At 65.5% G+C, this 27,964-nt stretch overlaps 1 protein-coding gene across 1 annotated transcript in view; it reads left to right on the forward strand.

Moving 5' to 3' along the window:
* Window positions 1–27,692, forward strand: part of LOC140424674 (tonsoku-like protein) — a 111,175-nt gene extending 83,483 nt beyond the window's left edge. The window contains exon 10 of the mRNA XM_072507941.1: window positions 25,722–27,692. Within this exon, the coding sequence (XP_072364042.1) occupies window positions 25,722–25,792 (71 nt within the window). The 3' untranslated portion in view covers window positions 25,793–27,692. The remainder of the gene's footprint in view (window positions 1–25,721) is intronic.
* Window positions 27,693–27,964: the final 272 nt, after the last annotated feature.

The following is a 27,964-nucleotide window of genomic DNA, read 5'->3' on the forward strand; positions in this document are numbered from 1 at the left end:
GGCTGGGAGATTCCGCTGTGCCAGGGGCTGCGGAGATTCCACTGTGCCAGTGGCGGGGAGATTCCGCCGTGCCAGGGGCGGGGAGATTCCGCTGTGCCAGGGGTGGGGAGATTCCGCTGTGCCAGGGGCGGGGAGATTCCGCAGTGCCGGGGGCGTGGAGATTCCGCCGTGCCGGGGCGGGGAGATTCCGCCGTGCCGCGGGCGGGGAGATTCCGCTGTGCCGCGGGCGGGGAGATTCCTCCGTGCCGGGGCGGGGAGATTCCGCCGTGCCAGGGGCTGCGGAGATTCCGCTGTGCCAGGGGCGGGGAGATTCCGCCGTGCCAGGGGCTGCGGAGATTCCGCTGTGCCAGGGGCGGGGAGATTCCGCTGTGCCAGGGGCGGGGAGATTCCGCTGTGCCGGGGCGGGGAGATTCCGCTGTGCCAGGGGCGGGGTGATTCCGCTGTGCCAGGGGCGGGGAGATTCCGCTGTGCCAGGGGCGGGGTGATTCCGCTGTGCCAGGGGCGGGGAGATTCCCTGTGCCAGGGGCGGGGAGATTCCGCTGTGCCAGGGGCGGGGAGATACCGCTGTGTCAGGGGCGGGGAGATTCCACTGTGCCTGGATGGGGAGATTCCGCTGTGCCAGGGGCGGGGAGATTCCGCTGTGCCGGGGGCGGGGAGATTCCACTGTGCCAGGGGCGGGGAGATACCGCTGTGCCAGGGGCGGGGAGATTCCGCTGTGCCAGGGGCGGGGAGATTCCGCCATGCCAGGGGCTGCGGAGATTCCGCTGTGCCAGGGGCGGGGAGATTCCGCCGTGCCAGGGGCTGCGGAGATTCCGCTGTGCCAGGGGCGGGGAGATTCCTCTGTGCCAGGGGCTGCGGAGATTCCGCTGTGCCCGGGGCGGAGAGATTCCTCTGTGCCCGGGGCGGGGAGATTCCGCTGTGCCAGGGGCGGGGAGATTCCGCAGTGCCGGGGGCGTGGAGATTCCGCCGTGCCGGGGCGGGGAGATTCCGCCGTGCCGCGGGCGGGGAGATTCCGCTGTGCCGCGGGCGGGGAGATTCCTCCGTGCCGGGGCGGGGAGATTCCGCCGTGCCAGGGGCTGCGGAGATTCCGCTGTGCCAGGGGCGGGGAGATTCCGCTGTGCCAGGGGCGGGGAGATTCCGCCGTGCCAGGGGCTGCGGAGATTCCGCTGTGCCAGGGGCGGGGAGATTCCGCTGTGCCAGGGGCGGGGAGATTCCGCTGTGCCAGGGGCGGGGAGATTCCGCAGTGCCAGGGGCGGGGAGATTCCGCTGTGCCAGGGGCGGGGAGATTCCGCTGTGCCGGGGGCGGGGAGATTCCGCCGTGCCAGAGGCGGGGAGATTCCGCTGTGCCAGGGGCGGGGAGATTCCGTCGTGCCAGGGGCAGGGAGATTCCGCTGTGCCAGGGGCGGGGAGATTCCACTGTGCCAGGGGCGGGGAGATTCCACAGTGCCAGGGGCGGGGAGATTCCGCTGTGCCAGGGGCGGGGAGATTCCCTGTGCCAGGGGCGGGGAGATTCCGCTGTGCCAGGGGCGGGGAGATACCGCTGTGCCAGGGGCGGGGAGATTCCACTGTGCCAGGGGCGGGGACATTCCGCTGTGCCAGGGGCGGGGAGATTCCGCTGTGCCGGGGGCGGGGAGATTCCGCCGTGCCAGAGGCGGGGAGATTCCGCTGTGCCAGGGGCGGGGTGTTTCCGTCGTGCCAGGGGCGGGGAGATTCCGCTGTGCCAGGGGTGGGGAGATTCCGCTGTGCCAGGGGCGGGGCGATTCCACTGTGCCAGGGGCGGGGAGATTCCACAGTGCCGGGGCGGGGAGATTCCGCTGTGCCAGGGGCGGGGAGATTCCGCTGTGCCGGGGGCTGCGGAGATTCCGCTGTGCCAGGGGCAGGGAGATTCCGCTGTGCCAGGGGCGGGGAGATTCCACTGTGCCAGGGGCTGCGGAGATTCCGCTGTGCCAGGGGCTGCGGAGATTCCACTGTGCCAGGGGCGGGGAGATTCCGCCGTGCCAGGGGCGGGGAGATTCCGCCGTGCCAGGGGCAGGGAGATTCCGCAGTGCCGGGGGCGTGGAGATTCCGCCGTGCCGGGGCTGGGAGATTCCGCTGTGCCAGGGGCTGCGGAGATTCCACTGTGCCAGTGGCGGGGAGATTCCGCCGTGCCAGGGGCGGGGAGATTCCGCTGTGCCAGGGGTGTGGAGATTCCGCTGTGCCAGGGGCGGGGAGATTCCGCAGTGCCGGGGGCGTGGAGATTCCGCCGTGCCGGGGTGGGGAGATTCCGCCGTGCCGCGGGCGGGGAGATTCCGCTGTGCCGCGGGCGGGGAGATTCCTCCGTGCCGGGGCGGGGAGATTCCGCCGTGCCAGGGGCTGCGGAGATTCCGCTGTGCCAGGGGCGGGGAGATTCCGCTGTGCCAGGGGCGGGGAGATTCCGCCGTGCCAGGGGCTGCGGAGATTCCGCTGTGCGAGGGGCGGGGAGATTCCGCTGTGCCAGGGGCGGGGAGATTCCGCTGTGCCAGGGGCGGGGAGATTCCGCTGTGCCAGGGGCGGGGTGATTCCGCTGTGCCAGGGGCGGGGAGATTCCGCTGTGCCAGGGGCGGGGTGATTCCGCTGTGCCAGGGGCGGGGAGATTCCCTGTGCCAGGGGCGGGGAGATTCCGCTGTGCCAGGGGCGGGGAGATACCGCTGTGCCAGGGGCGGGGAGATTCCACTGTGCCAGGGGCGGGGAGATTCCGCTGTGCCAGGGGCGGGGAGATTCCGCTGTGCCGGGGGCGGGGAGATTCCGCCGTGCCAGAGGCGGGGAGATTCCGCTGTGCCAGGGGCGGGGAGATTCCGTCGTGCCAGGGGCGGGGAGATTCCGCTGTGCCAGGGGTGGGGAGATTCCGCTGTGCCAGGGGCGGGGAGATTCCACTGTGCCAGGGGCGGGGAGATTCCACAGTGCCAGGGGGGGGGAGATTCCGCTGTGCCAGGGGCGGGGAGATTCCCTGTGCCAGGGGCGGGGAGATTCCGCTGTGCCAGGGGCGGGGAGATACCGCTGTGCCAGGGGCGGGGAGATTCCACTGTGCCGGGGGCGGGGAGATTCCGCCGTGCCAGAGGCGGGGAGATTCCGCTGTGCCGGGGGCAGGGAGATTCCGTCGTGCCAGGGGCGTGGAGATTCCGCCGTGCCAGGGGCGGGGAGATTCCGCTGTGCCAGGGGCGGGGAGATTCCGCTGTGCCAGGGGCGGGGAGATTCCACTGTGCCAGGGGTGGGGAGATTCCGCTGTGCCAGGGAGATTCCACTGTGCCAGGGGCGGGGAGATTCCACAGTGCCAGGGGCGGGGAGATTCCGCTGTGCCAGGGGTGGGGAGATTCCGCTGTGCCGGGGGCTGCGGAGATTCCGCTGTGCCAGGGGCAGGGAGATTCCGCTGTGCCAGGGGCGGGGAGATTCCACTGTGCCAGGGGCTGCGGAGATTCCGCCGTGCCAGGGGCTGCGGAGATTCCACTGTGCCAGGGGCGGGGAGATTCCGCCGTGCCAGTGGCGGGGAGATTCCGCCGTGCCAGGGGCGGGGAGATACCGCTGTGCCAGGGGCGGGGAGATTCCGCCGTGCCAGGGGTGGGGAGATTCCACTGTGCCAGGGGCGGGGAGATTCCGCTGTGCCAGGAGTGGGGAGATTCCACTGTGCCAGGGGCGGGGAGATTCCGCTGTGCCAGGGGTGGGGAGATTCCACTGTGCCAGGGGCGGGGAGATTCCGCTGTGCCGGGGGCGGGGAGATTCCGCCGTGCCAGGGGCTGCGTAGATTCCGCTGTGCCGGGGGCGGGGAGATTCCGCCGTGCCAGTGGCGGGGAGATTCCGCTGTGCCGGGGCGGGGAGATTCCGCTGTGCCAGGGGCGGGGAGATTCCGCTGTGCCAGGGGCGGGGAGATTCCACTGTGCCAGGGGCGGGGAGATTCCGCTGTGCCAGGGGCGGGGAGATTCCGCTGTGCCGGGGGCGGGGAGATTCCGCCGTGCCAGAGGCGGGGAGATTCCGCTGTGCCAGGGGCAGGGAGATTCCGTCGTGCCAGGGGCGTGGAGATTCCGCCGTGCCAGGGGCGGGGAGATTCCGCTGTGCCAGGGGCGGGGAGATTCCGCTGTGCCAGGGGCGGGGAGATTCCACTGTGCCAGGGGTGGGGAGATTCCGCTGTGCCAGGGAGATTCCACTGTGCCAGGGGCGGGGAGATTCCACAGTGCCAGGGGCGGGGAGATTCCGCTGTGCCAGGGGTGGGGAGATTCCGCTGTGCCGGGGGCTGCGGAGATTCCGCTGTGCCAGGGGCAGGGAGATTCCGCTGTGCCAGGGGCGGGGAGATTCCACTGTGCCAGGGGCTGCGGAGATTCCGCCGTGCCAGGGGCTGCGGAGATTCCACTGTGCCAGGGGCGGGGAGATTCCGCCGTGCCAGTGGCGGGGAGATTCCGCCGTGCCAGGGGCGGGGAGATACCGCTGTGCCAGGGGCGGGGAGATTCCGCCGTGCCAGGGGTGGGGAGATTCCACTGTGCCAGGGGCGGGGAGATTCCGCTGTGCCAGGAGTGGGGAGATTCCACTGTGCCAGGGGCGGGGAGATTCCGCTGTGCCAGGGGTGGGGAGATTCCACTGTGCCAGGGGCGGGGAGATTCCGCTGTGCCGGGGGCGGGGAGATTCCGCCGTGCCAGGGGCTGCGTAGATTCCGCTGTGCCGGGGGCGGGGAGATTCCGCCGTGCCAGTGGCGGGGAGATTCCGCTGTGCCGGGGCGGGGAGATTCCGCTGTGCCAGGGGCGGGGAGATTCCGCTGTGCCAGGGGCGGGGAGAATCCGCCGTGCCAGTGGCGGGGAGATTCCGCCGTGCCAGGGGCGGGGAGATTCCGCTGTGCCAGGGGCTGCGGAGATTCCGCTGTGCCAGGGGCTGCGGAGATTCCACTGTGCCAGGGGCGGGGTGATTCCGCTGTGCCGGGGGCGGGGAGATTCCGCTGTGCCGGGGCGGGGAGATTCCGCTGTGCCAGGGGCGGTGAGATTCCGCTGTGCCAGAGGCGGGGAGATTCCGCTGTGCCAGGGGCGGGGAGATTCCGCCGTGCCAGGGGCGGGGAGATTCCGCTGTGCCAGGGGTGGGGAGATTCCACTGTGCCAGGGGCGGGGAGATTCCGCTGTGCCGGGGTGGGGAGATTCCACTGTGCCAGGGGCGGGGAGATTCCGCTGTGCCAGGGGCGGGGAGATTCCGCAGTTCCAGGGGCTGCGGAGATTCCACTGTGCCAGGGGCGGGGAGGTTCCTCCGTGCCAGGGGCGGGGAGATTCCGCTGTGCCAGGGGCGGGGTGATTCCGCTGTGCCGGGGGCGGGGAGATTCCGCAGTTCCAGGGGCGGGGAGATTCCGCTGTGCCAGGGGCTGCGGAGATTCCACTGTGCCAGGGGCTGCGGAGATTCCGCTGTGCCAGGGGCGGGGAGATTCCGCCGTGCCAGGGGCGGGGCGATTCCGCTGTGCCAGGGGCTGCGGAGATTCCGCTGTGCTAGGGGCTGCGGAGATTCCACTGTGCCAGGGGCGGGGTGATTCCGCTGTGCCGGGGGCGGGGAGATTCCGCTGTGCCGGGGCGGGGAGATTCCGCTGTGCCAGGGGCGGGGAGATTCCGCTGTGCCATGGGCGGGGAGATTCCGCTGTGCCGGGGGCAGGGAGGTTCCGCTGTGCCGGGGGCGGGGAGATTCCGCCGTGCCAGGGGCGGAGAGATTCCGTCGTTCCAGGGGCGGGGAGATTGCGCCGTGCCAGGGCGGGGAGATTCCGCTGTGCCAGGGGCGGGGAGATTCCGCCGTGCTGGGGCGGGGAGATTCCGCTATGCCAGGGGCGGGGAGATTCCGCTGTGCCGGGGGCGGGGAGATTCCGCTGTGCCAGGGGCGGGGAGATTCCGCTGTGCCAGGGGCTGCGGAGATTCCACTGTGCCAGGGGTGGGGATATTCCGCCGTGGCAGGGGCGGGGCGATTCCGCTGTGCCAGGGGCGGGGAGATTCCGCTGTGCCAGGGGCTGCGGAGATTCCGCTGTGCCAGGGGCTGCGGAGATTCCACTGTGCCGGGGGCGGGGAGGTTCCGCTGTGCCGGGGGCGCGGAGATTCCGCTGTGCCGGGGCGGGGAGATTCCGCTGTGCCAGGGGCGGGGAGATTCCGCTATGCCAGGGGCGGGGAGATTCCGCTGTGCCGGGGCGGGGAGGTTCCTCTGTGCCGGCGGCGGGGAGATTCCGTCGTGCCAGGGGCAGGGAGATTCCGCCGTCCCAGGGCGGGGAGATTCCGCTGTGCCAGGGGCTGCGGAGATTCCGCTGTGCCGGGGGCGGGGAGATTCCGCAGTTCCAGGGGCGGGGAGATTCCGCTGTGCCAGGGGCGGGGAGATTCCGCTGTGCCAGGGGCTGCGGAGATTCCGCAGTTCCAGGGGCGGGGAGATTCCGCTGTGCCAGGGGCTGCGAAGATTCCACTGTGCCAGGGGTGGGGATATTCTGCCGTGGCAGGGGCTGGGAGATTCCGCTGTGCCAGGGGCTGCGGAGATTCCGCTATGCCAGGGGTGGGGCGAGTCCGCTGTGCCAGGGGCGGGGAGATTCCGCTGTGCCAGGGGCTGCGGAGATTCCGCTATGCCAGGGGCGGGGCGATTCCGCTGTGCCAGGGGCGGGGAGATTCCGCTGTGCCAGGGGCTGCGGAGATTCTGCTGTGCCAGGGGCGGGGAGATTCCGCTGTGCCAGGGGCGGGGTGATTCCGCTGTGCCAGGGGCGGGGAGATTCCCTGTGCCAGGGGCGTGGAGATTCCACTGTGCCAGGGGCGGGGAGGTTCCGCTGTGCCAGGGGCGGGGAGATTCCGCTGTGCCAGGGGCTGCGGAGATTCCACTGTGCCAGGGGTGGGGATATTCCGCCGTGGCAGGGGCTGGGAGATTCCGCTGTGCCAGGGGCTGCGGAGATTCCGCTATGCCAGGGGCGGGGCGATTCCGCTGTGCCAGGGGCGGGGAGATTCCGCTGTGCCAGGGGCTGCGGAGATTCCGCTATGCCAGTGGCGGGGCGATTCCGCTGTGCCAGGGGCGGGTAGATTCCGCTGTGCCAGGGGCTGCGGAGATTCCGCTGTGCCAGGGGCGGGGAGATTCCGCTGTGCCAGGAGCGGGGTGATTCCGCTGTGCCAGGGGCGGGGAGATTCCCTGTGCCAGGGGCGGGGAGATTCCACTGTGCCAGGGGCGGGGAGATACCGCTGTGCCAGGGGCGGAGGGATTCCGCTGTGCCAGGGGCTGCGGAGATTCCGCTGTGCCAGGGGCGGGGAGATTCCGCCATGCCAGGGGCTGCGGAGATTCCGCTGTGCCAGGGGCATGGAGATTCCTCAGTGCCAGGGGCTGCGGAGATTCCGCTGTGCCCGGGGCGGAGAGATTCCACTGTGCCAGGGGCGGGGAGATTCCGCTGTGCCAGGGACGGGGAGATTCCGCTGTGCCAGGGGCGTGGAGATTCCGCCGTGCCGGGGCGGGGAGATTCCGCCGTGCCGCGGGCGGGGAGATTCCGCTGTGCCGCGGGCTGCGGAGATTCCGCTGTGCCGGGGCGGGGGGATTCCGCTGTGCCAGGGGCGGTGAGATTCCGCTGTGCCAGAGGCGGGGAGATTCCGCTGTGCCAGGGGCGGTGAGATTCCGCTGTGCCAGAGGCGGGGAGATTCCGCTGTGCCAGGGGCGGTGAGATTCCGCTGTGCCAGAGGCGGGGAGATTCCGCTGTGCCAGGGGCGGTGAGATTCCGCTGTGCCAGAGGCGGGGAGATTCCGCTGTGCCAGGGGCGGGGAGATTCCGCTGTGCCAGGGGCGGTGAGATTCCGCTGTGCCAGAGGCGGGGAGATTCCGCTGTGCCAGGGGCGGGGAGATTCCGCCGTGCCAGGGGCGGGGAGATTCCGCTGTGCCAGGGGTGGGGAGATTCCACTGTGCCAGGGGCGGGGAGATTCCGCCGTGCCAGGGGCGGGGAGATTCCGCTGTGCCAGGGGTGGGGAGATTCCACTGTGCCAGGGGCGGGGAGATTCCGCTGTGCCAGGGGTGGGGAGATTCCACTGTGCCAGGGGCGGGGAGATTCCGCTGTGCCAGGGGCGGGGAGATTCCGCTGTGCCGGGGGCGGGGAGATTCCGCAGTTCCAGGGGCTGCGGAGATTCCACTGTGCCAGGGGCGGGGAGGTTCCTCCGTGCCAGGGGCGGGGAGATTCCGCTGTGCCAGTGGCGGGGTGATTCCGCTGTGCCGGGGGCGGGGAGATTCCGCAGTTCCAGGGGCGGGGAGATTCCGCTGTGCCAGGGGCTGCGGAGATTCCACTGTGCCAGGGGCTGCGGAGATTCCGCTGTGCCGGGGCGGGGAGATTCCGCCGTGCCAGGGGCGGGGCGATTACGCTGTGCCAGGGGCTGCGGAGATTCCGCTGTGCCAGGGGCTGCGGAGATTCCACTGTGCCAGGGGCGGGGTGATTCCGCTGTGCCGGGGGCGGGGAGATTCCGCTGTGCCGGGGCGAGGAGATTCCGCTGTGCCAGGGGCGGGGAGATTCCGCTGTGCCATGGGCGGGGAGATTCCGCTGTGCCGGGGGCAGGGAGGTTCCGCTGTGCCGGGGGCGGGGAGATTCCGCTGTGCCGGGGCGGGGAGATTCCGCCGTGACAGGGGCGGGGAGATTCCGTCGTGCCAGGGGCGGGGAGATTGCGCCGTGCCAGGGCGGGGAGATTCCGCTGTGCCAGGGGCGGGGAGATTCCGCCGTGCTGGGGCGGGGAGATTCCGCTATGTCAGGGGCGGGGAGATTCCGCTGTGCCGGGGGCGGGGAGATTCCGCTGTGCCAGGGGCGGGGAGATTCCGCTGTGCCAGGGGCTGCGGAGATTCCACTGTGCCAGGGGTGGGGATATTCCGCCGTAGCAGGGGTGGGGCGATTCCGCTGTGCCAGGGGCAGGGAGATTCCGCTGTGCCAGGGGCTGCGGAGATTCCGCTGTGCCAGGGGCGGGGAGATTCCGCTGTGCCAGGGGCGGGGAGATTCCGCTGTGCCGGGGCGGGGAGGTTCCGCTGTGCCGGCGGCGGGGAGATTCCGTCGTGCCAGGGGCAGGGAGATTCCGCCGTGCCAGGGCGGGGAGATTCCGCTATGCCAGGGGCGGGGAGATTCCACTGTGCCAGGGCGGGGAGATTCCGTCGTGCCAGGGGCGGGGAGATTCTGCTGTGCCAGGGCGGGGAGATTCCGCTGTGCCAGGGGCGGGGAGATTCCACTGTGCCGGGGGCGGGGAGATTCCGATATGCCAGGGGCAGGGAGATTCCGCCGTGCCAGGGCGGGGAGATTCTGCTGTGCCAGGGCGGGGAGATTCCGCTCTGCCAGGGGCGGGGAGATTCCACCGTGCCAGGGCGGGGAGATTCCGCTGTGCCAGGGGCTGCGGAGATTCCGCTGTGCCGGGGGCGGGGAGATTCCGCAGTTCCAGGGGCGGGGAGATTCCGCTGTGCCAGGGGCGGGGAGATTCCGCTGTGCCAGGGGCTGCGGAGATTCCGCAGTTCCAGGGGCGGGGAGATTCCGCTGTGCCAGGGGCTGCGAAGATTCCACTGTGCCAGGGGTGGGGATATTCTGCCGTGGCAGGGGCTGGGAGATTCCGCTGTGCCAGGGGCTGCGGAGATTCCGCTATGCCAGGGGTGGGGCGAGTCCGCTGTGCCAGGGGCGGGGAGATTCCGCTGTGCCAGGGGCTGCGGAGATTCCGCTATGCCAGGGGCGGGGCGATTCCGCTGTGCCAGGGGCTGGGAGATTCCGCTGTGCCAGGGGCTGCGGAGATTCTGCTGTGCCAGGGGCGGGGAGATTCCGCTGTGCCAGGGGCGGGGTGATTCCGCTGTGCCGGGGCGGGGAGATTCCGCTGTGCCAGGGGCGGGGAGATTCCGCTATGCCAGGGGCGGGGAGATTCCGCTGTGCCGGGGCGGGGAGGTTCCTCTGTGCCGGCGGCGGGGAGATTCCGTCGTGCCAGGGGCAGGGAGATTCCGCCGTCCCAGGGCGGGGAGATTCCGCTGTGCCAGGGGCTGCGGAGATTCCGCTGTGCCGGGGGCGGGGAGATTCCGCAGTTCCAGGGGCGGGGAGATTCCGCTGTGCCAGGGGCGGGGAGATTCCGCTGTGCCAGGGGCTGCGGAGATTCCGCAGTTCCAGGGGCGGGGAGATTCCGCTGTGCCAGGGGCTGCGAAGATTCCACTGTGCCAGGGGTGGGGATATTCTGCCGTGGCAGGGGCTGGGAGATTCCGCTGTGCCAGGGGCTGCGGAGATTCCGCTATGCCAGGGGTGGGGCGAGTCCGCTGTGCCAGGGGCGGGGAGATTCCGCTGTGCCAGGGGCTGCGGAGATTCCGCTATGCCAGGGGCGGGGCGATTCCGCTGTGCCAGGGGCGGGGAGATTCCGCTGTGCCAGGGGCTGCGGAGATTCTGCTGTGCCAGGGGCGGGGAGATTCCGCTGTGCCAGGGGCGGGGTGATTCCGCTGTGCCAGGGGCGGGGAGATTCCCTGTGCCAGGGGCGTGGAGATTCCACTGTGCCAGGGGCGGGGAGGTTCCGCTGTGCCAGGGGCGGGGAGATTCCGCTGTGCCAGGGGCTGCGGAGATTCCACTGTGCCAGGGGTGGGGATATTCCGCCGTGGCAGGGGCTGGGAGATTCCGCTGTGCCAGGGGCTGCGGAGATTCCGCTATGCCAGGGGCGGGGCGATTCCGCTGTGCCAGGGGCGGGGAGATTCCGCTGTGCCAGGGGCTGCGGAGATTCCGCTATGCCAGTGGCGGGGCGATTCCGCTGTGCCAGGGGCGGGTAGATTCCGCTGTGCCAGGGGCTGCGGAGATTCCGCTGTGCCAGGGGCGGGGAGATTCCGCTGTGCCAGGGGCGGGGTGATTCCGCTGTGCCAGGGGCGGGGAGATTCCCTGTGCCAGGGGCGGGGAGATTCCACTGTGCCAGGGGCGGGGAGATACCGCTGTGCCAGGGGCGGAGGGATTCCGCTGTGCCAGGGGCTGCGGAGATTCCGCTGTGCCAGGGGCGGGGAGATTCCGCCATGCCAGGGGCTGCGGAGATTCCGCTGTGCCAGGGGCATGGAGATTCCTCAGTGCCAGGGGCTGCGGAGATTCCGCTGTGCCCGGGGCGGAGAGATTCCACTGTGCCAGGGGCGGGGAGATTCCGCTGTGCCAGGGACGGGGAGATTCCGCTGTGCCAGGGGCGTGGAGATTCCGCCGTGCCGGGGCGGGGAGATTCCGCCGTGCCGCGGGCGGGGAGATTCCGCTGTGCCGCGGGCTGCGGAGATTCCGCTGTGCCGGGGCGGGGAGATTCCGCTGTGCCAGGGGCGGTGAGATTCCGCTGTGCCAGAGGCGGGGAGATTCCGCTGTGCCAGGGGCGGGGAGATTCCGCCGTGCCAGGGGCGGGGAGATTCCGCTGTGCCAGGGGTGGGGAGATTCCACTGTGCCAGGGGCGGGGAGATTCCGCCGTGCCAGGGGCGGGGAGATTCCGCTGTGCCAGGGGTGGGGAGATTCCACTGTGCCAGGGGCGGGGAGATTCCGCTGTGCCAGGGGTGGGGAGATTCCACTGTGCCAGGGGCGGGGAGATTCCGCTGTGCCAGGGGCGGGGAGATTCCGCTGTGCCGGGGGCGGGGAGATTCCGCAGTTCCAGGGGCTGCGGAGATTCCACTGTGCCAGGGGCGGGGAGGTTCCTCCGTGCCAGGGGCGGGGAGATTCCGCTGTGCCAGTGGCGGGGTGATTCCGCTGTGCCGGGGGCGGGGAGATTCCGCAGTTCCAGGGGCGGGGAGATTCCGCTGTGCCAGGGGCTGCGGAGATTCCACTGTGCCAGGGGCTGCGGAGATTCCGCTGTGCCGGGGCGGGGAGATTCCGCCGTGCCAGGGGCGGGGCGATTACGCTGTGCCAGGGGCTGCGGAGATTCCGCTGTGCCAGGGGCTGCGGAGATTCCACTGTGCCAGGGGCGGGGTGATTCCGCTGTGCCGGGGGCGGGGAGATTCCGCTGTGCCGGGGCGAGGAGATTCCGCTGTGCCAGGGGCGGGGAGATTCCGCTGTGCCATGGGCGGGGAGATTCCGCTGTGCCGGGGGCAGGGAGGTTCCGCTGTGCCGGGGGCGGGGAGATTCCGCTGTGCCGGGGCGGGGAGATTCCGCCGTGACAGGGGCGGGGAGATTCCGTCGTGCCAGGGGCGGGGAGATTGCGCCGTGCCAGGGCGGGGAGATTCCGCTGTGCCAGGGGCGGGGAGATTCCGCCGTGCTGGGGCGGGGAGATTCCGCTATGTCAGGGGCGGGGAGATTCCGCTGTGCCGGGGGCGGGGAGATTCCGCTGTGCCAGGGGCGGGGAGATTCCGCTGTGCCAGGGGCTGCGGAGATTCCACTGTGCCAGGGGTGGGGATATTCCGCCGTGGCAGGGGTGGGGCGATTCCGCTGTGCCAGGGGCAGGGAGATTCCGCTGTGCCAGGGGCTGCGGAGATTCCGCTGTGCCAGGGGCTGCGGAGATTCCACTGTGCCGGGGGCGGGGAGGTTCCGCTGTGCCGGGGGCGGGGAGATTCCGCTGTGCCGGGGCGGGGAGATTCCGCTGTGCCAGGGGCGGGGAGATTCCGCTGTGCCAGGGGCGGGGAGATTCCGCTGTGCCGGGGCGGGGAGGTTCCGCTGTGCCGGCGGCGGGGAGATTCCGTCGTGCCAGGGGCAGGGAGATTCCGCCGTGCCAGGGCGGGGAGATTCCGCTATGCCAGGGGCGGGGAGATTCCACTGTGCCAGGGCGGGGAGATTCCGTCGTGCCAGGGGCGGGGAGATTCCGCTGTGCCAGGGCGGGGAGATTCCGCTGTGCCAGGGGCGGGGAGATTCCACTGTGCCGGGGGCGGGGAGATTCCGATATGCCAGGGGCAGGGAGATTCCGCCGTGCCAGGGCGGGGAGATTCTGCTGTGCCAGGGCGGGGAGATTCCGCTCTGCCAGGGGCGGGGAGATTCCACCGTGCCAGGGCGGGGAGATTCCGCTGTGCCAGGGGCTGCGGAGATTCCGCTGTGCCGGGGGCGGGGAGATTCCGCAGTTCCAGGGGCGGGGAGATTCCGCTGTGCCAGGGGCGGGGAGATTCCGCTGTGCCAGGGGCTGCGGAGATTCCGCAGTTCCAGGGGCGGGGAGATTCCGCTGTGCCAGGGGCTGCGAAGATTCCACTGTGCCAGGGGTGGGGATATTCTGCCGTGGCAGGGGCTGGGAGATTCCGCTGTGCCAGGGGCTGCGGAGATTCCGCTATGCCAGGGGTGGGGCGAGTCCGCTGTGCCAGGGGCGGGGAGATTCCGCTGTGCCAGGGGCTGCGGAGATTCCGCTATGCCAGGGGCGGGGCGATTCCGCTGTGCCAGGGGCTGGGAGATTCCGCTGTGCCAGGGGCTGCGGAGATTCTGCTGTGCCAGGGGCGGGGAGATTCCGCTGTGCCAGGGGCGGGGTGATTCCGCTGTGCCAGGGGCGGGGAGGTTCCGCTGTGCCAGGGGCGGGGAGATTCCGCTGTGCCAGGGGCTGCGGAGATTCCACTGTGCCAGGGGTGGGGATATTCCGCCGTGGCAGGGGCTGGGAGATTCCGCTGTGCCAGGGGCTGCGGAGATTCCGCTATGCCAGGGGCGGGGCGATTCCGCTGTGCCAGGGGCGGGGAGATTCCGCTGTGCCAGGGGCGGGGAGATTCCGCTGTGCCAGGGGCGGGGTGATTCCGCTGTGCCAGGGGCGGGGAGATTCCCTGTGCCAGGGGCGGGGAGATTCCACTGTGCCAGGGGCGGGGAGATACCGCTGTGCCAGGGGCGGAGGGATTCCGCTGTGCCAGGGGCTGCGGAGATTCCGCTGTGCCAGGGGCGGGGAGATTCCGCCATGCCAGGGGCTGCGGAGATTCCGCTGTGCCAGGGGCGGGGATATTCCTCTGTGCCAGGGGCTGCGGAGATTCCGCTGTGCCCGGGGCGGAGAGATTCCACTGTGCCAGGGGCGGGGAGATTCCGCTGTGCCAGGGACGGGGAGATTCCGCTGTGCCAGGGGCGTGGAGATTCCGCCGTGCCGGGGCGGGGAGATTCCGCCGTGCCGCGGGCGGGGAGATTCCGCTGTGCCGCGGGGTGCGGAGATTCCGCTGTGCCGGGGCGGGGGGATTCCGCCGTGCCAGTGGCGGGGAGATTCCGCTGTGCCAGTGGCGGGGAGATTCCGCCGTGCCAGGGGCTGCGGAGTTTCCTCTGTGCCAGGGGTGGGGTTATTCCGCTGTGCCAGGGGCGGGGAGATTCCGCTGTGCCTTGGGCGGGGAGATTCCGCCGTGCCAGGGGCTGCGTAGATTCCGCTGTGCCAGGGGCGGGGAGATTCCGCTGTGCCAGGGGCGGGGAGATTCCACTGTGCCAGGGGCGGGGAGATTCCGCTGTGCCAGGGGTGGGGAGATTCCGCAGTGCCAGGCGCGGGGAGATTCCGCTGTGCCAGGGGCGGGGAGATTCCGCTGTGCCAGGGGCGGGGTGATTCCGCTGTGCCAGGGGCGGGGAGATTCCGCTGTGCCAGGGGCGTGGTGATTCCGCTGTGCCAGGGGCGGGGAGATTCCCTGTGCCGGGGCGGGGAGATTCCACTGTGCCAGGGGCGGGGAGATTCCGCAGTGCCAGGGGCGGGGAGATTCCGCTGTGCCAGGGGCGGGGATATTCCGCTGTGCCAGGGGCGGGGAGATTCCTCCGTGCCAGGGGCGGGGAGATTCCGCCGTGCCGGGGGCGGGGAGATTCCGCTGTGCCAGAGGCAGGGAGATTCCGCTATGCCAGGGGCAGGGAAATTCCGCAGTTCCAGGGGTGGGGAGATTCCGCTGTGCCAGGGGCGGGGAGATTCTGCCGTGCCAGGGGCGGGGAGATTCTGCTGTGCCAGGGGCGGGGAGATTCCGCTGTGCCAGGGGCGGGGAGATTCCTCTGTGCCAGGGGCTGCGGAGATTCCGCTGTGCCCGGGGCGGAGAGATTCCACTGTGCCAGGGGCGGGGAGATTCCGCTGTGCCAGGGACGGGGAGATTCCGCTGTGCCAGGGGCGTGGAGTTTCCGCCGTGCCGGGGCGGGGAGATTCCGCCGTGCCGCGGGCGGGGAGATTCCGCTGTGCCGCGGGCTGCGGAGATTCCGCTGTGCCGGGGCGGGGGGATTCCGCCGTGCCAGTGGCGGGGAGATTCCGCTGTGCCAGTGGCGGGGAGATTCCGCCGTGCCAGGGGCTGCGGAGTTTGCTCTGTGCCAGGGGTGGGGTTATTCCGCTGTGCCAGGGGCGGGGAGATTCCGCTGTGCCAGGGGCGGGGAGATTCCGCCGTGCCAGGGGCGGGGAGATTCCGCTGTGCCAGGGGCGGGGAGATTCCGCAGTGCCAGGCGCGGGGAGATTCCGCTGTGCCAGGGGCGGGGAGATTCCGCTGTGCCAGGGGCGGGGAGATTCCGCAGTGCCAGGCGCGGGGAGATTCCGCTGTGCCAGGGGCGGGGAGATTCCGCTGTGCCAGGGGCGGGGTGATTCCGCTGTGCCAGGGGCGGGGAGATTCCGCTGTGCCAGGGGCGGGGTGATTCCGCTGTGCCAGGGGCGGGGAGATTCCCTGTGCCGGGGCGGGGAGATTCCACTGTGCCAGGGGCGGGGAGATTCCGCAGTGCCAGGGGCGGGGAGATTCCGCTGTGCCAGGGGCGGGGAGATTCCGCTGTGCCAGGGGCGGGGAGATTCCTCCGTGCCAGGGGCGGGGAGATTCCGCCGTGCCGGGGGCGGGGAGATTCCGCTGTGCCAGAGGCAGGGAGATTCCGCTGTGCCAGGGGCAGGGAAATTCCGCAGTTCCAGGGGTGGGGAGATTCCGCTGTGCCAGGGGCGTGGAGATTCCGCTGTGCCAGGGGCAGGGAAATTCCGCAGTTCCAGGGGTGGGGAGATTCCGCTGTGCCAGGGGCGGGGAGATTCTGCCGTGCCAGGGGCGGGGAGATTCTGCTGTGCCAGGGGCGGGGAGATTCCGCTGTGCCAGGGGTGGGGAGATTCCGCTGTGCCAGGGGCGGGGAGATTCCGCCGTGCCAGGGGCGGGGAGATTCCGCTGTGCCGGGGGCGGGGAGATTCCGCTGTGCCAGTGGCTGCGGAGATTACATTGTGCCAGTACGGCGAGATTCCGACGTGCCATGGGCGGGGAGATTCCACTGTGCCAGGGGTGGGGATATTCCGCCGTGGCAGGGGTGGGGCGATTCCGCTGTGCCAGGGGCAGGGAGATTCCGCTGTGCCAGGGGCTGCGGAGATTCCGCTGTGCCAGGGGCGGGGAGATTCCGCTGTGCCAGGGGCGGGGAGATTCCGCTGTGCCAGGGGCGGGGAGATTCCGCTGTGCCAGGGGCTGCGGAGATTCCGCTGTGCCAGGGGCGGGGAGATTCCGCTGTGCCAGGGGCGGGGAGATTCCGCTGTGCCGGGGCGGGGAGGTTCCGCTGTGCCGGCGGCGGGGAGATTCCGTCGTGCCAGGGGCAGGGAGATTCCGCCGTGCCAGGGCGGGGAGATTCCGCTATGCCAGGGGCGGGGAGATTCCACTGTGCCAGGGCGGGGAGATTCCGTCGTGCCAGGGGCGGGGAGATTCCGCTGTGCCAGGGCGGGGAGATTCCGCTGTGCCAGGGGCGGGGAGATTCCACTGTGCCGGGGGCGGGGAGATTCCGATATGCCAGGGGCAGGGAGATTCCGCCGTGCCAGGGCGGGGAGATTCTGCTGTGCCAGGGCGGGGAGATTCCGCTCTGCCAGGGGCGGGGAGATTCCACCGTGCCAGGGCGGGGAGATTCCGCTGTGCCAGGGGCTGCGGAGATTCCGCTGTGCCGGGGGCGGGGAGATTCCGCAGTTCCAGGGGCGGGGAGATTCCGCTGTGCCAGGGGCGGGGAGATTCCGCTGTGCCAGGGGCTGCGGAGATTCCGCAGTTCCAGGGGCGGGGAGATTCCGCTGTGCCAGGGGCTGCGAAGATTCCACTGTGCCAGGGGTGGGGATATTCTGCCGTGGCAGGGGCTGGGAGATTCCGCTGTGCCAGGGGCTGCGGAGATTCCGCTATGCCAGGGGTGGGGCGAGTCCGCTGTGCCAGGGGCGGGGAGATTCCGCTGTGCCAGGGGCTGCGGAGATTCCGCTATGCCAGGGGCGGGGCGATTCCGCTGTGCCAGGGGCTGGGAGATTCCGCTGTGCCAGGGGCTGCGGAGATTCTGCTGTGCCAGGGGCGGGGAGATTCCGCTGTGCCAGGGGCGGGGTGATTCCGCTGTGCCAGGGGCGGGGAGGTTCCGCTGTGCCAGGGGCGGGGAGATTCCGCTGTGCCAGGGGCTGCGGAGATTCCACTGTGCCAGGGGTGGGGATATTCCGCCGTGGCAGGGGCTGGGAGATTCCGCTGTGCCAGGGGCTGCGGAGATTCCGCTATGCCAGGGGCGGGGCGATTCCGCTGTGCCAGGGGCGGGGAGATTCCGCTGTGCCAGGGGCTGCGGAGATTCCGCTATGCCAGGGGCGGGGCGATTCCGCTGTGCCAGGGGCGGGGAGATTCCGCTGTGCCAGGGGCTGCGGAGATTCCGCTGTGCCAGGGGCGGGGAGATTCCGCTGTGCCAGGGGCGGGGTGATTCCGCTGTGCCAGGGGCAGGGAGATTCCCTGTGCCAGGGGCGGGGAGATTCCACTGTGCCAGGGGCGGGGAGATACCGCTGTGCCAGGGGCGGAGGGATTCCGCTGTGCCAGGGGCTGCGGAGATTCCGCTGTGCCAGGGGCGGGGAGATTCCGCCATGCCAGGGGCTGCGGAGATTCCGCTGTGCCAGGGGCGGGGATATTCCTCTGTGCCAGGGGCTGCGGAGATTCCGCTGTGCCCGGGGCGGAGAGATTCCACTGTGCCAGGGGCGGGGAGATTCCGCTGTGCCAGGGACGGGGAGATTCCGCTGTGCCAGGGGCGTGGAGATTCCGCCGTGCCGGGGCGGGGAGATTCCGCCGTGCCGCGGGCGGGGAGATTCCGCTGTGCCGCGGGGTGCGGAGATTCCGCTGTGCCGGGGCGGGGGGATTCCGCCGTGCCAGTGGCGGGGAGATTCCGCTGTGCCAGTGGCGGGGAGATTCCGCCGTGCCAGGGGCTGCGGAGTTTCCTCTGTGCCAGGGGTGGGGTTATTCCGCTGTGCCAGGGGCGGGGAGATTCCGCTGTGCCTTGGGCGGGGAGATTCCGCCGTGCCAGGGGCTGCGTAGATTCCGCTGTGCCAGGGGCGGGGAGATTCCGCTGTGCCAGGGGCGGGGAGATTCCACTGTGCCAGGGGCGGGGAGATTCCGCTGTGCCAGGGGCGGGGAGATTCCGCAGTGCCAGGCGCGGGGAGATTCCGCTGTGCCAGGGGCGGGGAGATTCCGCTGTGCCAGGGGCGGGGTGATTCCGCTGTGCCAGGGGCGGGGAGATTCCGCTGTGCCAGGGGCGTGGTGATTCCGCTGTGCCAGGGGCGGGGAGATTCCCTGTGCCGGGGCGGGGAGATTCCACTGTGCCAGGGGCGGGGAGATTCCGCAGTGCCAGGGGCGGGGAGATTCCGCTGTGCCAGGGGCGGGGATATTCCGCTGTGCCAGGGGCGGGGAGATTCCTCCGTGCCAGGGGCGGGGAGATTCCGCCGTGCCGGGGGCGGGGAGATTCCGCTGTGCCAGAGGCAGGGAGATTCCGCTATGCCAGGGGCAGGGAAATTCCGCAGTTCCAGGGGTGGGGAGATTCCGCTGTGCCAGGGGCGGGGAGATTCTGCCGTGCCAGGGGCGGGGAGATTCTGCTGTGCCAGGGGCGGGGAGATTCCGCTGTGCCAGGGGCGGGGAGATTCCTCTGTGCCAGGGGCTGCGGAGATTCCGCTGTGCCCGGGGCGGAGAGATTCCGCTGTGCCAGGGGCGGGGAGATTCCGCTGTGCCAGGGACGGGGAGATTCCGCTGTGCCAGGGGCGTGGAGTTTCCGCCGTGCCGGGGCGGGGAGATTCCGCCGTGCCGCGGGCGGGGAGATTCCGCTGTGCCGCGGGCTGCGGAGATTCCGCTGTGCCGGGGCGGGGGGATTCCGCCGTGCCAGTGGCGGGGAGATTCCGCTGTGCCAGTGGCGGGGAGATTCCGCCGTGCCAGGGGCTGCGGAGTTTGCTCTGTGCCAGGGGTGGGGTTATTCCGCTGTGCCAGGGGCGGGGAGATTCCGCTGTGCCAGGGGCGGGGAGATTCCGCCGTGCCAGGGGCGGGGAGATTCCGCTGTGCCAGGGGCGGGGAGATTCCGCAGTGCCAGGCGCGGGGAGATTCCGCTGTGCCAGGGGCGGGGAGATTCCGCTGTGCCAGGGGCGGGGAGATTCCGCAGTGCCAGGCGCGGGGAGATTCCGCTGTGCCAGGGGCGGGGAGATTCCGCTGTGCCAGGGGCGGGGTGATTCCGCTGTGCCAGGGGCGGGGAGATTCCGCTGTGCCAGGGGCGGGGTGATTCCGCTGTGCCAGGGGCGGGGAGATTCCCTGTGCCGGGGCGGGGAGATTCCACTGTGCCAGGGGCGGGGAGATTCCGCAGTGCCAGGGGCGGGGAGATTCCGCTGTGCCAGGGGCGGGGAGATTCCGCTGTGCCAGGGGCGGGGAGATTCCTCCGTGCCAGGGGCGGGGAGATTCCGCCGTGCCGGGGGCGGGGAGATTCCGCTGTGCCAGAGGCAGGGAGATTCCGCTGTGCCAGGGGCAGGGAAATTCCGCAGTTCCAGGGGTGGGGAGATTCCGCTGTGCCAGGGGCGGGGAGATTCCGCTGTGCCAGGGGCAGGGAAATTCCGCAGTTCCAGGGGTGGGGAGATTCCGCTGTGCCAGGGGCGGGGAGATTCTGCTGTGCCAGGGGCGGGGAGATTCCGCTGTGCCAGGGGTGGGGAGATTCCGCTGTGCCAGGGGCGGGGAGATTCCGCCGTGCCAGGGGCGGGGAGATTCCGCTGTGCCGGGGGCGGGGAGATTCCGCTGTGCCAGTGGCTGCGGAGATTACATTGTGCCAGTACGGCGAGATTCCGACGTGCCATGGGCGGGGAGATTCCGCAGTTCCAGGGGTGGGGAGATTCCGCTGTGCCAGGGGCGGGGAGATTCCGCTGTGCCAGGGGCTGCGGAGATTCCGCTGTGCCAGGGGCTGCGGAGATTCCGCTGTGCCAGGGGCGGGGAGATTCCGCTGTGCCAGGGGCGGGGAGATTCCGCTGTGCCAGGGGCGGGGAGATTCCGCTGTGCCAGGGGCTGCGGAGATTCTGCTGTGCCAGGGGCGGGGAGATTCCGCTGTGCCAGGGGCGGGGTGATTCCGCTGTGCCAGGGGCGGGGAGATTCCCTGTGCCAGGGGCGGGGAGATTCCACTGTGCCAGGGGCGGGGAGATTCCACTGTGCCAGGGGCGGGGAGGTTCCGCTGTGCCAGGGGCGGGGAGATTCCGCTGTGCCAGGGGCTGCGGAGATTCCACTGTGCCAGGGGTGGGGATATTCCGCCGTGGCAGGGGCTGGGAGATTCCGCTGTGCCAGGGGCTGCGGAGATTCAGCTATGCCAGGGGCGGGGCGATTCCGCTGTGCCAGGGGCGGGGAGATTCCGCTGTGCCAGGGGCTGCGGAGATTCCGCTATGCCAGGGGCGGGGCGATTCCGCTGTGCCAGGGGCGGGGAGATTCCGCTGTGCCAGGGGCTGCGGAGATTCCGCTGTACCAGGGGCGGGGAGATTCCGCTGTGCCAGGGGCGGGGTGATTCCGCTGTGCCAGGGGCGGGGAGATACCGCTGTGCCAGGGGCGGAGGGATTCCGCTGTGCCAGGGGCTGCGCAGATTCCGCTGTGCCAGGGGCGGGGAGATACCGCTGTGCCAGGGGCGGAGGGATTCCGCTGTGCCAGGGGCTGCGGAGATTCCGCTGTGCCAGGGGCGGGGAGATTCCGCCATGCCAGGGGCTGCGGAGATTCCGCTGTGCCAGGGGCGGGGAGATTCCTCTGTGCCAGGGGCTGCGGAGATTCCGCTGTGCCGGGGCGGAGAGATTCCACTGTGCCAGGGGCGGGGAGATTCCGCTGTGCCAGGGGCGTGGAGATTCCGCCGTGCCGGGGCGGGGAGATTCCGCCGTGCCGCGGGCGGGGAGATTCCGCCGTGCCAGGGGCTGCGGAGTTTCCTCTGTGCCAGGGGTGGGGTTATTCCGCTGTGCCAGGGGCGGGGAGATTCCGCTGTGCCAGGGGCGGGGAGATTCCGCCGTGCCAGGGGCTGCGTAGATTCCGCTGTGCCAGGGGCGGGGAGATTCCGCTGTGCCAGGGGCGGGGAGATTCCACTGTGCCAGGGGCGGGGAGATTCCGCTGTGCCAGGGGCGGGGAGATTCCGCAGTGCCAGGCGCGGGGAGATTCCGCTGTGCCAGGGGCGGGGAGATTCCGCCGTGCCAGGGGCGGGGAGATTCCGCTGTGCCGGGGGCGGGGAGATTCCGCTGTGCCAGTGGCTGCGGAGATTACATTGTGCCAGTACGGCGAGATTCCGACGTGCCATGGGCAGGGAGATTCTGCTGTGCCAGGGGCGGGGAGATTCCGCTGTGCCAGGGGTGGGGAGATTCCGCTGTGCCAGGGGCGGGGAGATTCCGCCGTGCCAGGGGCGGGGAGATTCCGCTGTGCCAGGGGCGGGGAGATTCCGCTGTGCCAGGGGCTGCGGAGATTCCGCTGTGCCAGAGGCGGGGTGATTCCGCTGTGCCGGGGTGGGGATATTCCGCCGTGGCAGGGGCGGGGAGATTCCGCTGTGCCAGGGGCGGGGAGATTCCGCCGTGCCCGGGGCTGCGGAGATTCCGCCGTGCCAGGGGCGGGGAGATTCCGCTGTGCCAGGGGCTGCGGAGATTCCGCTGTGCCAGGGGCTGCGGAGATTCCGCCGTGCCAGGGGCGGGGAGATTCCGCTGTGCCAGGGGCTGCGGAGATTCCGCTGTGCCAGGGGCGGGGAGATTCCACAGTGCCAGGGGCGGGGAGATTCCGCTGTGCCAGGGGTGGGGAGATTCCGCTGTGCCGGGGGCTGCGGAGATTCCGCTGTGCCAGGGGCGGGGAGATTCCGCTGTGCCAGGGGCGGGAAGATTCCGCTGTGCCAGGGGCGGGGAGATTCCGCTGTGCCGGGGCGGGGAGATTCCGCTGTGCCAGGGGAGGGGAGATTCCGCTGTGCCAGGGGCGGGGAGATTCCGCTGTGCCAGGGGCGGGGAGATTCCGCTGTGCCAGGGGCGGGTAGATTCCGCTGTGCCAGGGGCTGCGGAGATTCCGCTGTGCCAGAGGCGGGGTGATTCCGCTGTGCCGGGGTGGGGATATTCCGCCGTGGCAGGGGCGGGGAGATTCCGCTGTGCCAGGGGCGGGGAGATTCCGCCATGCCCGTGGCTGCGGAGATTCCGCCGTGCCAGGGGCTGTGGAGATTCCGCTGTGCCGGGGGCTGCGGAGATTCCGCCGTGCCAGGGGCGGGGAGATTCCGCCGTGCCAGGGGCGGGGAGATTCCGCCGTGCCTGGGGCTGCGGAGATTCTGCCGTGCCAGGGGCGGGGAGATTCCGCCGTGCCAGGGGCGGGGAGTTTCCGCCGTGCCAGGGGCGGGGAGAATCCGCTGTGCCAGGGGCTGCGGAGATTCCGCTGTGCCAGGGGCTGCGGAGATTCCGCTGTGCCAGGGGCTGCGGAGATTCCGCTGTGCCAGGGGCTGCGGAGATTCCGCCGTGCCAGGGGCGGGGAGATTCCGCCGTGCCTGGGGCTGCGGAGATTCCGCCGTGCCAGGGGCGGGGAGATTCCGCCGTGCCAGGGGCGGGGAGTTTCCGCCGTGCCAGGGGCGGGGAGAATCCGCTGTGCCAGGGGCTGCGGAGATTCCGCTGTGCCAGGGGCTGCGGAGATTCCGCTGTGCCAGGGGCTGCGGAGATTCCGCCGTGCCAGGGGCGGGGAGATTCCGCTGTGCCAGGGGCTGCATAGATTCCAATGTTCCAGGGGCGGGGAGATTCCACAGTGCCAGGGGCGGGGAGATTCCGCTGTGCCAGGGGTGGGGAGATAAGCTGCAGAGCTGGGCTGAGAGGTGGCAAATGGAGTTTAATGTAGAGAAGTGTGAGGTGATTCACTTTGGAAGGAATAACAGGAATGCGGAATATTTGGCTAATGATAAAGTTCTTGGACGTGTGGATGAGCAGAGGGATCTAGGTGTCCATGTACATAGATCCCTGAAAGTTGCCACCCAGGTTGATAGGGTTGTGAAGAAGGCCTATGGAGTGTTGGCCTTTATTGGTAGAGGGATTGAGTTCCGGAGTCAGGAGGTCATGTTGCAGCTGTACAAAACTCTGGTACGGCCGCATTTGGAGTATTGCGTACAGTTCTGGTCATCGCATTATAGGAAGGACGTGGAGGCTTTGGAGCGGGTGCAGAGGAGATTTACCAGGATGTTGCCTGGTATGGAGGGAAAATCTTATGAGGAAAGGCTGATGGACTTGAGGTTGTTGTCGTTGGAGAGAAGAAGGTTAAGAGGAGACTTAATAGAGGCATACAAAATGATCAGGGGGTTGGATAGGGTGGACAGTGAGAGCCTTCTCCCGCGGATGGATATGGCTGGCACGAGGGGACATAACTTTAAACTGAGGGGTAATAGATATAGGACAGAGGTCAGAGGTAGGTTCTTTACGCAAAGAGTAGTGAGGCCGTGGAATGCCCTACCTGCTACAGTAGTGAACTCGCCAACATTGAGGGCATTTAAAAGTTTATTGGATAAACATATGGATGATAATGGCATAGTGTAGGTTGGATGGCTTTTGTTTCGGTGCAACATCGTGGGCCGAAGGGCCTGTACTGCGCTGTATTGTTCTATGTTCTATGTTCTAAAGGTAGAGAGAGGGAGAGAGAGAAAGAGAGAGAGAGAAAGGTAGAGAGAGAGAGAGAGAAAGGTAGACATTAAAGGCCTACGCATTAAAGGTACATGTGTATACAGATATCATTCATCACATAGAAAGAGACATAGAGAGATAGAGACATAGATAGAGACATAGATAGAGACATAGATAGAGACATAGATAGAGACATAGAGAGATAGAGACATAGATAGAGACATAGATAGAGACATAGATAGAGACATAGATAGCGAGATAGATAGAGACATAGATAGAGACATAGATAGAGACATAGATAGAGACATAGAGACATAGATAGCGAGATAGATAGAGACATAGATAGAGACATAGAGACATAGATAGCGAGATAGATAGAGACATAGATAGAGACATAGAGACATAGATAGAGAGATAGATAGAGACATAGATAGAGACATAGAGACATAGATAGAGACATAGATAAAGACATAGATAGAGACATAGAGACATAGATAGAGAGATAGATAGAGAGATAGATAGAGACATAGATAGAGACATAGAGACATAGATAGAGAGATAGATAGAGACATAGATAGAGACATAGAGACATAGATAGAGAGATAGATAGAGACATAGATAGAGACATAGAGACATAGATAGAGACATAGATAGAGACATAGATAGAGAGATAGATAGAGAGATAGATAGAGACATAGAGAGATAGAGACATAGATAGAGAGATAGATAGAGACATAGATAGAGACATAGATAGAGAGATAGATAGAGACATAGATAGAGACATAGAGACATAGATAGAGAGATAGCTAGAGAGATAGATAGAGACATAGATAGAGACATAGATAGAGACATAGATAGAGAGATAGATAGAGACATAGATAGAGACATAGATAGAGACATAGATAGAGACATAGAGACATAGATAGAGAGATAGCTAGAGAGATAGATAGAGACATAGATCGAGACATAGATAGAGACATAGATAGAGAGATAGATGGATAGATAGTTAGAGAAATAGATAGAGAGATAGAGACATAGATAGATCGAGAGATAGATAGATAGAGAGATAGCTAGAGACATAGATAGAGAGATAGATTGATAGGTAGAGAGATAGATAGAGAGAGAGATAGGTCGATAGAGAGATATATAGAGAGATAGATAGTTAGAGAGATAGATAGAGAGATAGATTGATAGGTAGAGAGATAGATAGAGAGAGAGATAGGTCGATAGAGAGATAGATAGAGAGATAGATAGCTAGAGAGAGAGATAGATAGTTAGAGAGATAAATAGAGAGATAGATTGATAGGTAGAGAGATAGATAGATAGAGAGAGAGATAGGTCGATAGGTCGATAGATAGAGACATAGATAGAGAGATAAATAGAGACATAGAGAGATAGATAGAGAGATAGATAGAGAGATAGGTAGAGAGATAGGTAGAGAGATAGGTAGAGACATAGATAGAGAGATAGATAGAAACATAGATGGATAGATAGTTAGAGAGATAGATAGAGAGATAGAGACATAGATAGAGAGATAGATAGATAGAGAGAGATAGAGACATAGATGGAGAGATAGATAGAGACATAGATGGAGAGAGAGATAGACAGAGATAGAGAGATAGATAGTTAGAGAGATAGATAGAGAGATAGATAGAGAGATAGATAGAGAGATAGATGGATAAATAGTTAGAGAGATAGATAGAGAGATAGAGACATAGATAGAGAGATAGATAGATAGAGAGAGATAGATAGAGACATAGATGGAGAGATAGATAGAGACATAGATGGAGAGAGAGATAGACAGAGATAGAGAGATAGATAGTTAGAGAGATAGATAGAGAGATAGATAGAGAGATAGGTAGATAGAGCGAGAGATAGATATAGAGATAGATAGAGAGATAGATAGACAGAGAGATAGATAGCGACATATATAGGTAGAGATAGATAGATAGACAGACAGGCAGACAGAGAGAGACAATGGAAAAAGAGAAGGGGGAATCTGCATGGAGAGGGGCGGACTGAGAGAGAGAGGGGGGAAAGGAAGGAGAGAGAGGGATGACAGAGCTGCGGACTGATCTTCTATATTTTGCAGCTTGTTCAGTAGATCAGGATGACATCAGATCCGAGGCTGCGAGCTGGAACCTGGGAGATCTTCGTTTGTGAATGCTGGCGGAATGGAATGAGAAAAGCATTGAACTCCAAAGCAATCTCCAGAATGGAACAGCAGCAGAATTGCCAAGTACTGGGAGCGACAGCGATTAACTCCACATTCCTTACTGACTCCTGGGATTAATGAGGTGTCTCAGGAAGAGGCGGAGGCTCAGTTCCTTGTGGATCTACATGGTAACTCCTCGCTCCACCACCCTCTGCTTTGACTTGCGCTTGACAAGAGAAGAGGACATGGCTGTGTAATTTAAAGGGCTTCCTCCTGCCCACTGCCTCCAGCATGGCTGTGTTGTTCATGCTCTGTAACGGAGGATTCCCGAGCACTGACTGTCCTCCTGTTGGCTCAGCTGGAAGCTCACATCTCCCTCCAGGCTGAAGGCCAACTGGGGAGAGAGACTGAAACCAGGCCCTGTCCTCACCCACTGCACACAGCTATTGTTGGGCAGATTGTCGTCACTGAGGAAGCTCCGACCATCACCTACCTAACCCCAGGGACACGGAGGCTGACAGCAGTCCCCTGGTGGGATTGGCTGTGGCTCTCTCGCCTCTGAATCAACCGACCAGAGGTTCAATTCCCCACTCCAGCGACTAGGGCACAGGATCCCGGCTGACCCTCCCAGCGGGGCCTCCAACCTTTCATCACTCCTCCACATTTCCTGCAGCCTCCACTACCCTGATCCCCCCCTCAGATCAATGTGCCGGTTTCCCTCTGTGTGTGTGTGTGTGTGTGTGTGTCTGAAATCTTCCAAGGGGCTTATCGAGGAACTCGTCATTACCTCATGAGTACCTGTAGAAGCCAACTATTTCTAATACATCCGATAGGTAAAAACATGAAGCCCCTCGTCTATTAGACCCCAGTTTACCCATTTAAAATGAAGAATTTCAGCAACCTCAGGTCATTTCAAAACACATTCAGCATAAGTCATTTCAGCAAAGCTCACTCTGCTGAGTCCCATTGTTCTAATAAATACAATTGCAAGATGAACTGCAGTCCAGGGCCATGACAACAGCATAGCAACAGGATAGAACCTAAAAGAACAGACAAGTCAGCAGCAAGCCGCTTGCGATAAAAGCGCTAAATCGCATTCCATAACTCATCCAGGAATTCATCTATGAAACATTTTAGACTAATATTGCAGATGGAAGATGGACAGCTCACCATCAAATCAAACTCATTTGATGTTAACCCAAAGCAGTTAGGATTACAGAGGGGTGTAATTCGATGTCTGAAGACAGATATGATAGAGTATAACTGTGTGGTTCCGTTCGGCCATTTTCAGCTGGATCTCTCTCTCTCTCTTTCCAGAATCAATCTATACTTTGACTTAACTATTCGCTGTCTCTCTGCTTTTCTTATTTCACTTTCCGACTTTGACTTTTGAAGTTATTGCGAGCTGTTTGCCTAAACAAGAGAATCATTTCTGTGATTGTTTGAAAGTTTCAATTGTCTACAGATTGCCTCTCTGTGAGTCCTATGCTGGCTGGGCTTATTAGAGAGTAAGGCTTTTAAATCCCTCCCACCCGGCTTACTCACTCTTCCAACTTCTTCCATCGGGCAGGAGATACAGAAGTCTGAGAACACGCACGAACAGACTCAAAAAACAGCTTCTTCCCCGCTGTTACCAGACTCCTAAATGACCCTCTTATGGACTGACCTCATTAACACTACACCCTGTATGCTTCATACGATGCCGGTGTTTATGTAGTTACATTGTCTATGTTGTGTTGCCCTATTATGTATTTCTTTTATTCCCTTTTCTTCCCGTGTACTTAATGATCTGTTGAGCTGCTCGCAGAAAAATACTTTTCACTGTACCTCGGTACACGTGACAATAAACAAATCCAATCCAATGACTCGTAATCAATAGAAGACAAATAAAGCAGATTCTTATTTGCACCTGAGAAGTTTTAACTTAAATTTCTACTGAGTTGTAGTAATTGCAAAGAGCTGCTAAAACCACATGGTAGATCTATCACAACCCCAGCTCTCTGATGCCTCATCTCGCTGCCTTTCCTGACCAGTGCATCGGCTGAGGGATACTGCCCTCTGAAAGGCCAAGTGAGGAAATTAGGGACGGGCAATAAAGGCTAGCTGTGTCCGGGGCGCCCACATCGCACATAGGAATTTAACAAAATAACCATCTGGCCAATCTCACCAGCCCCCGACCT

This window comes from Scyliorhinus torazame, chromosome 6 (genome assembly GCF_047496885.1).
Source record: "Scyliorhinus torazame isolate Kashiwa2021f chromosome 6, sScyTor2.1, whole genome shotgun sequence".
NCBI classification, from domain to species: domain Eukaryota; kingdom Metazoa; phylum Chordata; class Chondrichthyes; order Carcharhiniformes; family Scyliorhinidae; genus Scyliorhinus; species Scyliorhinus torazame.